This window comes from Bos grunniens, chromosome 8, assembly GCF_055505025.1.
Source record: "Bos grunniens cultivar Pamir isolate PY7600 chromosome 8, Bosgru_T2T1.0, whole genome shotgun sequence".
NCBI lineage: Eukaryota > Metazoa > Chordata > Mammalia > Artiodactyla > Bovidae > Bos > Bos grunniens.
This window is the reverse complement of record NC_141172.1, coordinates 50855165-50868924: the sequence shown is the minus strand read 5'-3', so window position 1 is coordinate 50868924 and position 13760 is coordinate 50855165. Positions and strand designations below refer to the sequence as shown.

Here is a 13760-nt window from a genome sequence, read left to right as displayed (position 1 = left end):
CTATACTGTATTGTATACTCAAAACTCAACTAAGAGAGTTGATCTTAAGTGTTCTCATCACACACAAACTATGTGAGGTGATGAATATGTTAATTACCTTGTATTATATATATCAAAACATCACACGTACATCTTAAAGTATATAATTTTTGTCAGTTATGCCTCAGTAAAGCTAGAAAAGTAAGTCTAATTAAAAAAATTACCAAGGGGGTGTGCATGACTGATGGATAAAGACAAATGAAAGCCAAACCAGAGCTAGAGGAATAAATAAGAGGAGTGGGGGAGGAGGTACCAGCACAGGTGGCGCAGGAGCGGTGGCAGGGCTGGCAGTCTTGGCCGTTGAAGTACCATCCGTCCTCACAGGTGATGGCACACCGGGACCCCTGCAGGCTGGAAACACAGACGGCTGTGGTCAGGCAAAGAGGTCATGACTCCCCAAGGCCATATGTAACGCATACAGTTTCCCCCAGAGGTCAGTGGATTTGGGAGAACTTCAGAGCAGGAGAAATAGCCCCTGTACCCTCTGTTTTTCTCCTCCCGATGCCTAGAATGCTTCTCTGTGCCTGTAATAAGTCTGTAGCCTATACATGTGCTACAAGTTTGGAGGACATTCCTCTTAAATTATTAGGCTGGCTGACACATTTTTTCTTTACTCAACATTTTATAACCTGGAGGTTTTTAAAAGTATTTTATGAACCAAAACAATCACGTTCCCTAACAATATGCCTACCAATCCCAGATCTGCTAGACCTACTCCACAATAAATGTGGTGGAGTAACTGTTGTTACTGTAAATGTTAAATGTTGTTCTGTTACTGTATATGTTGTAGGAATACGTGGTAAAATGATTACACCTGAAGAGAAGGGTACAACTATCCTGCCCAACCTTCAGCTCAAAATCCCATGAATAGCCTTTTTAAAATTTTAAGTGTTTCTGATTTTAGTTCTTCTCTTGGACCAAAGCAAGAGAATCCTAACATACATTTGCTTCTATTGCTTTATTTATTAATTTTAAACTCTAATGAAATATTTGGCAAAATTATTTACTTATATTGCTGCTTCACCAAACATCTCAACTTTTCTTAGTTACACTATCATTTAGTATTTTTAGGTGTTATCTGTGCTATGTTTTATCTAAATAGCACTCTTAGGCATTACCTAATATGTTGCTAGAATGTCGAATGAGGAATGTGTATTTTTTTCTTCTAATTTTTTAACACCTGTAAGGTTTTTCATAGCCTACAGATTGATGCTTAAAAACAAATGTCTAAAATTTACAGCATTTAATATACAAACACTACTCATGGAATAACTCAGTAGTGAGACTGTTACCATAATCCCATGTCACCCAGTAGACAGTTCTAGAAAATGGGTGTCTAAGCAACAGGGTCAAATGCTTTCTGTGTTCTTATAGAAAATACATTTCTCTACATTGCTGCAATTCACATGTTACTTGACTGTGCTTTGTATATGGATCATACTATTAAAAACTAACATTTAGTTTTCCCTTTATTTTTTATATGTATATAAGTATTTTTATATATTTATTTTTCTCTTTAAAGTAATTTGGAAAGAACAAAACAAAAGTAGATGAAAAAGAATCCCAGACAGTCCTGTTCACATTTTAATTCATATCCTTCTAGTATTTTATGCATAGATATTTTTCTGTTTGCTTAGCCACTATTTAAAAATTTACAGGTCTTTTGAGGCAAAATGGTCAACCCTAGAAGCTCCTAAGAAAAACACAGGGAGCCTCAAGAAGACAGAAAGTGTATTTCATTCATAGATCTTCTCTTCTGGCCAGAGAGGTGTCATTTAAAAAGCCAATAAAAGAAAATCCCTTTCCTTTTGGTAGAGCTGGAAAAAGGGACAGTGCATCACATGAATCTGTTTGTGGGAGGAAATGGGACCTCTGATAAACTTATCAAAGTTGTTGTTTTTTTTAAAGCTGCCTTGTTTTTCTAACAAAGGAAACTGCTTCTGAGGCTGGCACTTGCGCAGCTGGAGACAGAGGGTGCCGTGTGTGAGGAGGGAATGCACTAAGTGGGGCGTGCAGCAGAGCACCACTGGGAGCCCTGGTGCACTCTGCCGCGTCCAGACTCCAGGGGTGGCACGGTAAGCCGACCCGGTCCTGGGTTCATGCTGGGGTGAGCCAGCTGAGTTAGATGTGTGCCGTCCCATATGCTTTAGCACCTGCAGGCTCGAGAGCACTTGAAATGTGGCTAGCGTGGCCAAGGCACAGAATTTAACATTTTATTTTTGTTCATTTCCCTCTCAATCTTACAAATTGGCACTTGATTCAGTTATCAGAAAACTTTTAAATAAGTGCGGAACAACTTGGTTATCTAAAATCTACTTCAACTAAATTTTTATAAAACCTATATACAGATCAAGTATTTCCCCCAAAATTACTATCTTAATTGAGATATGCTTTAAGGGTGAAATACACACCAGATTTCGAAGACTGGGCACTACAAACAAAATATAGAATATCTCATTGATTATCTTTCATATTGTCTTATATTGATTACATGTTGAAATAATATTTTGGATATATTTGGTTAAAGATTTCATTAAAATAAATTTCACCTGTATCTTTTTACTCCTTTTAATGTGGCTACTCAGGTATTTAAAATTAATATATATGGCTCTTATTTCTATTAGAGAACATTTTTTACTCTATAAAATGTTCCCTAAGAAATATAGAAAATAATCTTGATCGTTTATTTTTCATGGGCCAATTCAGTGTCAGATATTGGAATAAGTGCTTTATAGATGTTATCACAATTAATCCTTATCATAATCCACCAATTTTGAGGTTAGTACCACCCTTTTATAGATGAGAAAACTGAAGCTCAGAGGAGTGAATGGACTTGACCAAGATCACACAGCTGATAAATGGCAGAGAAAGATTTAAGCCCACATTTATCTTCCTTTTTAAAAAATTATAACAGTCTGCTCCTTCTCCAAAAAGTAGTAGGATGCTGACTGGACTGATATTTATCAAAACTGAAGTCTTGAGATGAAAGGTACAAAACAAATGGACACTGAATGCATTTATGGGGCAAGAGAGAAAGCCACAAATAATCAATCAAAATAAAAATGATGTTCCCCTATTAATTAATGTAAAGGACTGCCTGCCTAGACTGCCTGAACCCTGATTATTGTGCCTTTGATCAAAAGTGGAAATAGAGGTACTAAGTGAAGTCGCTCAGTTGTGTCTGACTCTTTGCGACCCGGTGGACTGTAGCCTACCAGGCTTCTCCATCCATGGGATTCTCAAGCAAGAATACTGAAGTGGGTTGCCATTGCCTTCTCCAGGGGATCTTCCCAGCCCAGGGATCAAACCCAGGTCTCCTGCATTGCAGGCAGATGCTTTACCCTCTGAGCCATCAGGGAACTCTTAAAAGGGATGGAATGGAGCAGAATTCTAGTTTTATGTAATAAAGCCAGAGTCCAGCCCCTCACTCAGCATGGGATGATCTGACCTTCTTTAAGCATATCAAGAATATCTACTTCACTTTGATTCTCTCAAAGAATCTATCAACTGTCTGGCTTTAGCAATGAGCAAGTCTCATCCATTCAAGGATGACATCCCCTGGTATTAAATCTATGTGCATACCACAGCATAATGGAACCAGCCTGAGGTGCTTAAGATAAGACAATGATTGGCTATATGGAGAGAAATAATAAAGATAAGGGAATAGTTTCGACCATCAGAGGAATGAATCAGGGGGATTAAATATAATTCATTGATGTTACCTACACAGTAATCCTTGACTGATACACTGTCGGTCAAAAAGCCCAAAGAAAGCCTCTCAAATGGCCATTTATTTACTTATAGTTGAGCCATCTTTTCTAAAGAGAATTTTATTTGGCTTATAAACCTTCTGAAGCCAAGGTAGCATCCAATTTTTCACATAAAATGATAGAGATAATGCAAATAGCAATCAAGTGTCTGAATGGGAGTCAAACCAAGGGTGACTTATAAGAGAACTACCTATTTACTTTTTTTCAAATTTATTGAGAAGTCCTTGGGCTATGTTACTTGGTGAAATCTTTCACTCTCTTACCTTAACCCCTCCCTGCATTCTGTACAGTTGTCAGATTCAGTACATGTCTTGCAGTTTTCATTGCATTTCCGGCAAAGACTTTTCTCTGTTAAAAAAAAAAAAAGGAACAAGGTTATAAAGCAGCTGGTCAGCTGGATTTCATAAAAGCATATGTTCTAATGTTTGCTAATGTATGCTATAGTATACACGGCCTTGAGTAGGAAATTGTAGGAAAAGCCCCAGACTCAACATTTGCTCTCACTTCTCATCAAATCAAATACAGGTAGGAATATAGAGCATTGCGAAATACCTTAGTAATATCTACCAATTTGTAGACAAGAAAGCAACAGCCCACTTAATTCTTAAATAGTTTATTGGTTTTGTCTTCTTCCTATTCTCTTTCCCAAGCAGAGTTTCCTAACTTGCAATTGTGCAAATCTCACTTATAAAGCTGGGGCACATCAGTAGTAAGTACAGAGAGGCAACACTAGCAGCGGAAGAACGGAACGGTAGACCTCATGCTCACAGCTTTAATGACTACTCCGATGAACTACACTGAAAAGGGCAACCTGCTTTTAAGATTGCAAGGTAAGGGCTGATTATTTCTTGCGTTGTTTTATTAAAGTTTATAGAACTGTGGAATCAATATAAATGTTACTATATTTCAGACAACACTTACATTTCTGGAGAACAAAAACATTTGAATGAACAAATACACTGTGAATACTGGCTTTCTTGTTTAATACCGAGCATTGAGGCAGAGGGGTGGGGGGATGGCAAGTACGTTACTGTCCTGTAGTGGAGAATGGTGATGTTATATTAAGTAAGGCCTTTTACCTCAGGTGACATTTTCCTGGAGACTTTGATCCCTTCTCTGAGATACCGGTAGATCCTAACTTCAGGTATATATAGAACTGAATGAGGCTTTGTCCATAGGCTTCTCTGTCTGCTCTCTAAACGCTGGTGTTCTTCAGGGATCCAGAGAAGCACTGCTTCACCGGATCCCTCTAAGGACCTCCTAGAGGTCTAACTCCTTTCAGAATTCTGAGCTCCTCAGCATGAAATACAAAGTTCTTCACCGTCTATGAGCTCCCCATCTTAGGGTCATCGAGAATGCTGGACATGACATAGGACCTGAAGCCAGAGGACCTAGCGTGGCATTCTGCTCTTAGCATTGCTAGTGGACAAGTTCACAATCTCTGTTCATTTGTTAACTAAATATTACAATGATGACTACCGCTGAGCTGCTCTTGAGGAGTTAATGACCTTATTCAAGGGAACTGTAGATATGTTGGCAGTAATTATTGCTAGTCACATACATATCACTATGCTATATGTAAATGGACTTATTAAAGGAGGAAATTAAAACAAAAGGCAATTGCCTAGAAGGAGAGAGATGCACAGACCACTTGTATCAGTGAGTGAACTGAAAATTGCTCAATCATCTGTGACTCTCTGCAACCCCATGGACTATGCAGTCCATGGAATTCTCTAGGCCAGATACTGGAATGGGTAGCCTTTCCCTTCTTCAGGTTTATCAGTGAAGTAATTGTTTAAATAGCCTTCTTTAATTATCAACCTTCCAGGCTCTGGCAAAAGAACTGATTGTCTCAATTATCATTTTCCTATCCAGTACCACCTAGATTTCTTTTCCAAGGCTCAGTCTTCTTGATAGAATTTTGATTTTTTTCCTCAAGGAATACTACTTTAAAACTTTTTTTAAGTATAGTTGATTTACAATGTTTATTACTGCTGCACACATAGTGATTCAATTATACATTTTATACACATTCTTTTTAAAGTTTCTTTTTCCACTGTGGTTTATCTTAAGATATTCAATATAGTTCTGTGTGCTATTCAGTACGACCTTGTTGTTTATCCATTCTGTGCATAAAAGCTTACATCTACTAACCTCAAACTCTCAGTCTATCTCTTCTCCAGCCCCTTCCTCCTTGGCAACCACCAGTCTGTTCTCTTTGTCCATGATTCTGTTTGTTTCGTAAATAAGTTCATTTGCGTCTTATTTTAGATTCCACATGTAAGTGTTATAATATGGTATTTATCTTTCTCTTTCTGACTTACTTCACTTAGTATGATAATCTTTAGTTGCATTCATGTTGCTACAAATGGCATTATTTCATTTGTTTCTATGGCTGAGAACTGTTCCATTGTGTGTGTGCGCATGCGTGTGTGTGTGTGTTTATACACATCAAATCTTCTTTATCCATTCATCTGTCAATGGACATTTAGGTTGTTTCCATGTCTTTGCTGTTGTGAATAGTGCTATTAACATAGGGGTATATGTATCTTTTTGAATTACACTTTTGTCCGGATATATGCCCAGGAGTGGGATTGCTGGATCATATGATAGTTGTATTTTTAGTTTTATAAGGAACCTCTATAATGTTTTCCACAGTGGCTCATCAACTCACATTCCTACCAACAGTGTAGGAGGGTTCTCTTTTCTCCACATCCTCTCCAGCATTTCTTTTGCAAAGTTTTTAATGATGGTTATTCTGACCATTGTGAGGTGTACCTCACTGTAGTTTTGACTTGCATTTCTCTTATAACTAGCCGTGTTGAACATCTTTTTATATGTCTGTTGGCTATCTGTATTTCTTCTTTGGAGAAATGTGTATTTAGGTCTTTTGCCTATTTTTCAGTTGGATTTTTTGTTGTTGTTGTTGAGTTGTACAAACTGTTTGTATATTTTGGAAATTAATCCCTTGTTGGTCAGATCATTTGTAGGTATTTTCTCCCATTCTGTATGTTGTTTTTTCATTTTGTTTATGGTTTCCTTTGCTGTGCAAAAGCTTGTAAATTTGATTAGGTCTTGTTTATTTTTGTTTTTATTTCTATTGTCTTGGGAGCCTAAGGAAACAGTGGTATGATTTATGTCAGAGAATGTTTTGCCTGGGCTCTCTTCTAGGAGCTTTATGGTATTACACCTTATGTTTGAGTCTTCAAGCCGTTTTGAGTTTATTTTTGTGTATGATGTAATGGAGTATTCTAATTTCATTGGTTTACATGTGACTGTCCAACTTTCCCAACACCACTTGCTGAAGAGATTGTTTCATTCCACTGAATATATGTGTTTCCTCTGAAGATTAACTGATGATAGGTGTGTGGGTTTATTTCTGGGATCTCTATTCTGTTCTGTTGATCCATATGTCTGTTTTGGTGGCAATATCATAATGTTTTGATTACTGTAGCTTTGTAGTATTGTCTGAAGTCTGGAGGGTTATACTTCTTGATTTGTTTTTCTTCAGGATTGTTTTGGCAATTCTGGGTCTTTTATGGTTCCATATGAATTTTAGGATTATCTGTTCTAGTTCTGGGCTTCCCTGGTAGCTCAGTTGGTAAAGAATCTATCTGCAGTGCAGGAGACCTAATGTTATGGTAACTTGATTTGTTGTTCAGTAGCTCAGTCATGTCTGACTCTGTGTGACCCCATGGACTGCAGCACACCAGGCTTTCCTGTTCTTCACTATCTCCCAGAGTTTACTCAAATTCATGTCCATTGAGTCGATGATGCCATCCAACCATCTCATCCTTTGTCGCCCCCTTCTCCTTTTGCCCTCAATCTTTCCCAGCATCAGGGTCTTTTCCAATGAGTCAGCTGTTCACATCAGGTGGTCAAAGTATTGGACCTTTGGTAATTTAGGGATCACATTAAACCTATATAGATTGCTTTGGTAAGTATGCCCATTTTAACAATATTAATTATTCCAACCCAAGAGCATGAGGTATCTTTCGTTTCTTTGAATCATCTTTGGTTCCCTTTATTAACGTTTTATAGTTCTCAGCAAATAAGTCTTTCACCTCCTTGGTCAGGTTTAATCCTAAGTCTTTTATTTTGGGGGTGCAATTTTAAAAAGTTCTTTTTTTTACATTCCCTTTCTTATTTCATTGTTGGTATAAAGAAGTGGAACTGATTTCTGTATGTTAATCTTATATCCTGCTACCTTGCTGAATTCATTCATCAGTTCAAGTAGTTTTTGTGTGAAGTCTTCGGGGTTTTATATACATATAGTATCATCATCTGCATATAAGGACAATTTTACTTCTTCCTTTCCAACTTGAATGCCTTTTATTTCTTGTGTGATTGGTGTGACTAGGACTTCCTAGTATGTTGACTAGAAAAGGTAAGAGTAGGCATCCTTGTCTTGTTTCTGAATTTAGCAGGAAGGCGTTCAGCTTTTTAGTATTATATTGGCTGTGGGTTTGTCATTAAGTAGCTTTTATTGTGTTGAGATATGTTCTCTCTGTACCTACTTTGGTAAGGGTTTTTATCATGAATGGATGTTGAATTTTGTGAGATGCTTTTTCTGCATCTATCCAGATGATCATGTGTTTTTGTCTTTTGCTTATTTGGTGTATCACACTGATTGATTTGCATATGTGGAACCATCCTTGTGAACTTCAGAAGAATCCCACTGGTCGTGGTATATGATTTTTTTTATGTGTTGTTAGATTCAGTTGCTAATATTTTGTTGAGAATTTTTGCATCTATATTCACCAAAGATACTGGTTTGTAAATTTCTTTTCTGGTGGTATCTTTGTCTGGTTTTGGTATCAAGGTGATAGCTTCAAAGAATGGCTTTGAGAGTGTTCCCTCCTCTTCAGTTTTCTGGAAGAGCTTGAGAAGGATCAGTATAAGTTCCTCTTTGTATGTTCAGTAGAATTCACCTGTAAAGTCATCTGGTTCTAGACTTTTGTTTGTAGAGAGGTATTTTTTTTTTTTTACTCCAGTGGTTACTCAATTTTTTAAAATTAATTTTTATTAGAGTATAGTTGCTTTACAATGTAGTGTTAGTTTCTGCTATACAGCAAAGTGAATCAGCTATATGTATGCATATATCCCCTCTTTTTGAATTTCCTTCCCATTTAGGTCACCATTTAGAGCATTGAGTAGAGTTCCCCGTGGTATGCAGTAAGTACTCATTAGTTATCTATTTTATACATAGCAGCATATATATGTTAATCCCAATCTCCTAATTCATCCCACTCCCCTCATCCTTCCATTGGTAGCCATACATTGTTGAGAGTTTTTAAATTAGATTCTATTTCAGTTCTAGTGATTGGTCTTTTCAAATTATCTTTCTTTTTAATTCAATTTTAGTAGGATGTTTGTTTCCAGAAATTTGTCCACTTCTTCTGGATTGTCAAATTTGTTGGCATATAAGTGTTTATAGCATTCCCTTATGGTTTTTTGAATTTCTCTATCAGTTGTTATGTTTCCTTTTTCATTTATTTTATTTGGATTATCTCTCTTTTCTTTTTGATGAGCCTGGTCTGAGGTTTGTCAATCCTGTTTATACTTTCAAATAACTAGCTCTTGGTTTTATTGACTTTTTTCTATTTTTTTAAAAAAATCTTTTATTTCTTCTCTGATCTTTATTCCTTCCTTTGCTGACTTTAGATTTTGCTTGTTCTTTTTCTTTTTTTTAAAAAAAATATTATTTTTGGCTGTGCTGGGTCTTTGTTGCTTTGTGTGGGCTTTCTCTAGTTGCAGTAAGTGGATGCTCCTCTTTAGTGTGGTGTGCGGGTTTCTTATTGTGGAGCTTCTCTTGTTGCAGAACATAGACTTAGGCACATGGGATTCAGCAGTAGTTGCAGTACACAGGCTCAGGAGTTGTGGTGCATGGGCCTAGTTGCTCCACGGCCTGTGGAATCCATCCGGCCCAGGAATCGAACCTGTGTCCTCTGCATTGGCAGGGGGACTCCCATCCACAGTGCCTCCAGGGAAGTTCCTATTTTTCTTTTTCTAATTTTATTAAGTGGGAGATAAAAGTGTGTTTATTTGAGATTTTTTTTTAAACAGTAAGGAAGCTTTTTAAAAAAATTATCTTATATTGGAACACAATATTGAAGTTGGTTCATAATGTGTTAGTTTCAGGTATACAACAAAGTGATTCAGTTATACATATACATGTATCTATTCTTTTTCAAGTTCTTTTCCCACTTAGGTTATTACAGAATATTGAGCAGAATTCCCTGTGCTTGTTGGTTATCTATTTTAAAATGGTAGTATGTACAGTCAATCCCAAACTCCCAATCTATCTCTGCCCTTCACCCTTCCCTCTGGTAACCATACATTCATTCTTTAAGTCTGTGAGTCTGTTTATGTTTTGTAAATAAGTTCATTTGTATCATTTCTTCTAGATTCTGCATATAAATGATATCATATGATATTTGTCTTTGTCTTGCTTCACTTAGTATGATAATCCCCAGGTCTATCCATGTTGGTGCAAATCGTATTCTCATTCCTTTAAATGACTGAGGGATATTCCATTGTTTATATGTAGCACATCTTCTTTATCCATTCATCTTTTGATTGACATTTAGGTTTCTTCCATATCTTGATTATTGTAAACAGTATTGTAGTGAACATTGGGGTGGCATGTACTCTCTCAAACCATGTTTTTCTATGAATATATGCACAAGAGTAGGATTGCTGGATCATATGGTAGCTGTATTTTTAGTTTTTTAAGGAACCGCCATTCTGTTCTCCATAGAGGCTCTACCAATTTACATTCCCACCAACAATGTAGGAGAGTTCCCTTTTCTCCACACCCTCTGCAGCATTTATTGTCTATAGATTTTTTGATCATGGCCATTCTGACTGGTGTGAGGTGATATGTCTTTGTAGTCTTGATTTGTATTTCTCCAGTAGTGATGTTAAACACCTTTTTATGTGCTCCTTGGCCATCTGTATATCTTCTTTGGAGAAGTGTCTATTTAGGTCTCCTGCCCATTTGTAAATTTTGGAGACTAATCCCTTTCTGGTTGCATTTTTTTTTTTTTTTTTTTTTTACCATTCTGTGAGCTGTCTTTTCATTTTGTTTAGGTTTCCTTCACTGTGCAAGCGCTTTTGAGTTTAATTAGGTAACATTTGTTGGTTTTTACTTTCATCTGGGAGATGGATCAGAAAAGATATTGCTGTGATTTATGCCAGGAATGTTCTATGTTTTCCTCTAGGAGTTTTATATTAATAGTACTCAGTCTTACATTAAGGTCTTTAATCCATTTTGAGTTTATTTTTGTGCATCGTGTTAAAGAATGTTCTGATTTCATTTTTTTGGTTTGTTTTTATTTTTTACATATAGCTGTCCAGTATTCCCAGCACCATTTATTGAAAAGTCTTTTGTCCATTGTATAGTCTTGCCTCCTTTTTTGTAGATTAATTGGCCATAGATATGTGGGTTTATTTCTGGGCTTTTTATCCTCTTCCATTGATCTATATTTCTGTTTTTGTGTCAGTATTACACTGTTTTGATGACTATAGATTTGTTATATAGTCTTAAGTCAAGAAGCCTGATTCCTCCAGCTCCGTTTTCCTTTCTCAAGATTGCTTTGGCTATTCAGGGTCTTCTGTATCTCTAAACAAATCTTACGATTTTTTTTGTTCTAGTTCTGTGCAAAATGCCATTGGTAATTTGACTGAATCTGTAGCTTGCCTTGGGTAGTACAGTCATTTTGACAATATTGATTCTTCCAATCCAAGAACATGGTATATTTCAGTCTGTTTGTCATCTTTGATTTCTTTCATCAGTGTCTTATAGTTTATAGTGTACTTTCCTTAGGTTTCAGTTCAGTTCAGTTGCTCAGTCGTGTCGGACTCTTTGCGACCCCACAGATTGCAGCAGGCCAGGCCTCCCTGTCCATCACCAACTCCCGGAGTTCACTCAGACTCACGTCCATCGAGTCAGTGATGCCATCCAGCCGTCTATCTAATCCTCTGTTGTCCCCTTCTCCTCCTGCCCCCAGTCCCTCCCAGCATCAGAGTCTTTTCCAATGAGTCAACTCTTCGCATGAGGTGGCCAAAGTACTGGAGTTTCAGCTTTAGCATCATTCCCTCCGAAGAAATCCCAGGGCTGATCTCCTTCAGAATGGACTGGTTGGATCTCCTTGCAGTCCAAGAACTCCTAGGTATTTTATTGTTTTTGATATGATGGTAAATAGGATTGTTTTCTTAATTTTACTTTCTGATTTTTGTTGTTAATATATAGAAATGCAACAAATCTCTGTGTACTAATTCTGTATCCTGCAACTCCCTGAATTTATTGATGAGTTCCAGTGGTTTTCTGGTAGCATCTTTAGGATTTTCTATGTGTAGTATCATGTCATTTGCAAACAGTGACAGTTTTATTTCTTTTCCACTTCTTTTACTTCCTTTTCTTTTTCGATTGCCATGGTTAGGACTTCCAAAACTACGTTGAATAAAAGCGGACCTACTTGTCTTGTTCCTGATCTAAGGGAAAATGCTTTCAGCTTTTCACTGTTGAGTTAGCTGTAGGTCTGTCACATATGGCCTTTATTATGTTGACGTATATTCTCTCAATGCTTACTTTCTGGAGAATTTTTATCGTAAATGGATGTTGAATTTTGTCAGAAGCTGTTTCTGCATCTATTGAGATGATCATATGGTTTTTATTCTTTAATTTGTTGATGTGTATATAGTATCCTTCTTTATTTTTCTTTGTGGCCTTTGTTTTAAAGTTTATTTCGTCTAATGAGAGTATTATGACCCCTGCTTTCTTTTCATTTGCATCTGCATGAAATATCTTTTTCCATCCCCTCACTTTCAATCTTTGTGTGTGCTTTGCCCTAAAAATGGGTCTCTCATAAGCAGCATATTGTAGGCTCTTGTATTTTTTTAATCAAGTTGTCACTCTGTGTATTTTGATTAGAGCATTTAGACCATTGACATTTAAGGTAATTATTGATAGATATGTATTTATCACCATTTTAAACCTTGCTTTCTCATTGATTTTAAATTTCTTCTTTGTCACTTTATCTTTTTTTGTTGTTGTTGTGGTTTGATTTTCTTTTGTATTATACTTAATGTTCTCTTCTCTTTGGTTTCTGTGAATCTATTGTATGTTTTTGATTTGTGGTTATCCTGTTTTTCAATTATGTTAACCCATTCCTATATCTACTTGCCTTAGACTGGTAGTCATATAGGCTTAAACACATTCTAGGAGAAGTGAAAAATCTACACGTTCTTACTCTTCTCCACATTTTATAACTTTGATGTCCTCTTTTATATCTTCATTGTTAGGGAAACTAAAATAGAGGTAGTCTTGTTCAGGCTTCAGAAGCAGGAGAGCAGGCCTCTGACTTCTGACCCTGCCAGGACTATGTGCCTGCCTATAAGTACACCACTTGTTGCTGGAAAGTTAAGGGGCACTTTACATAAGAAAGTTTAGTGGGTCTTGAACTTTTCTTAAGCCGTTGAGGGCCTGGCCAGCCCCCTCTGCTCTCCAGGGTCTAAGAAGTCTTATGACTCACAAGGAGAAACAAATAGTATTGTAAAAGTTAAAGGAAAAAACCAGGGCTGCTGTTTTGCATACAAAGTGATGAATATATCAGTTTTTGGCCTGGGATTATAAGCAGGAGCTCTCAAAACTGCAATTTCAAGTCTTAACCTGTGGAGTGTATACACTTCCTGGGACCGTTTCCCAACTGGGACTCCAGATTGCTGTCATTCAGGACTTTAAAGAACTATTCAAGTCTAGATGTAGGTTGTTGGCCCAATTTGGTGATAATGTATGTTGTTACTTCTCTGTTGCTTCTATTTCTTTTAATGACTATATAATTGAAACTAAGTCAAATAATCCCCTATTAAAATATTAAAATTGTTCATTGTGTGTGCAATGAGTGGTTGCTTTTGTTAACTAATCCTTCTAACTGAAAATGAGGTAAA

At 36.8% G+C, this 13760-nt stretch overlaps 1 protein-coding gene across 5 annotated transcripts in view; it reads right to left on the bottom strand.

The window, feature by feature from the left end:
* The window catches only part of PCSK5 (proprotein convertase subtilisin/kexin type 5), a 522373-nt gene that overhangs the window by 161025 nt on the left and 347588 nt on the right, over positions 1-13760 (bottom strand). For all 5 annotated transcript variants that reach the window (XM_086415564.1, XM_086415560.1, XM_086415561.1 and 2 more), the window contains 2 exons: positions 4073-4157; positions 293-390 (listed from right to left, as the gene is read on the bottom strand). In XM_086415564.1, the coding sequence (XP_086271690.1) occupies positions 293-390; positions 4073-4157 (183 nt within the window). The remainder of the gene's footprint in view (positions 1-292; positions 391-4072; positions 4158-13760) is intronic.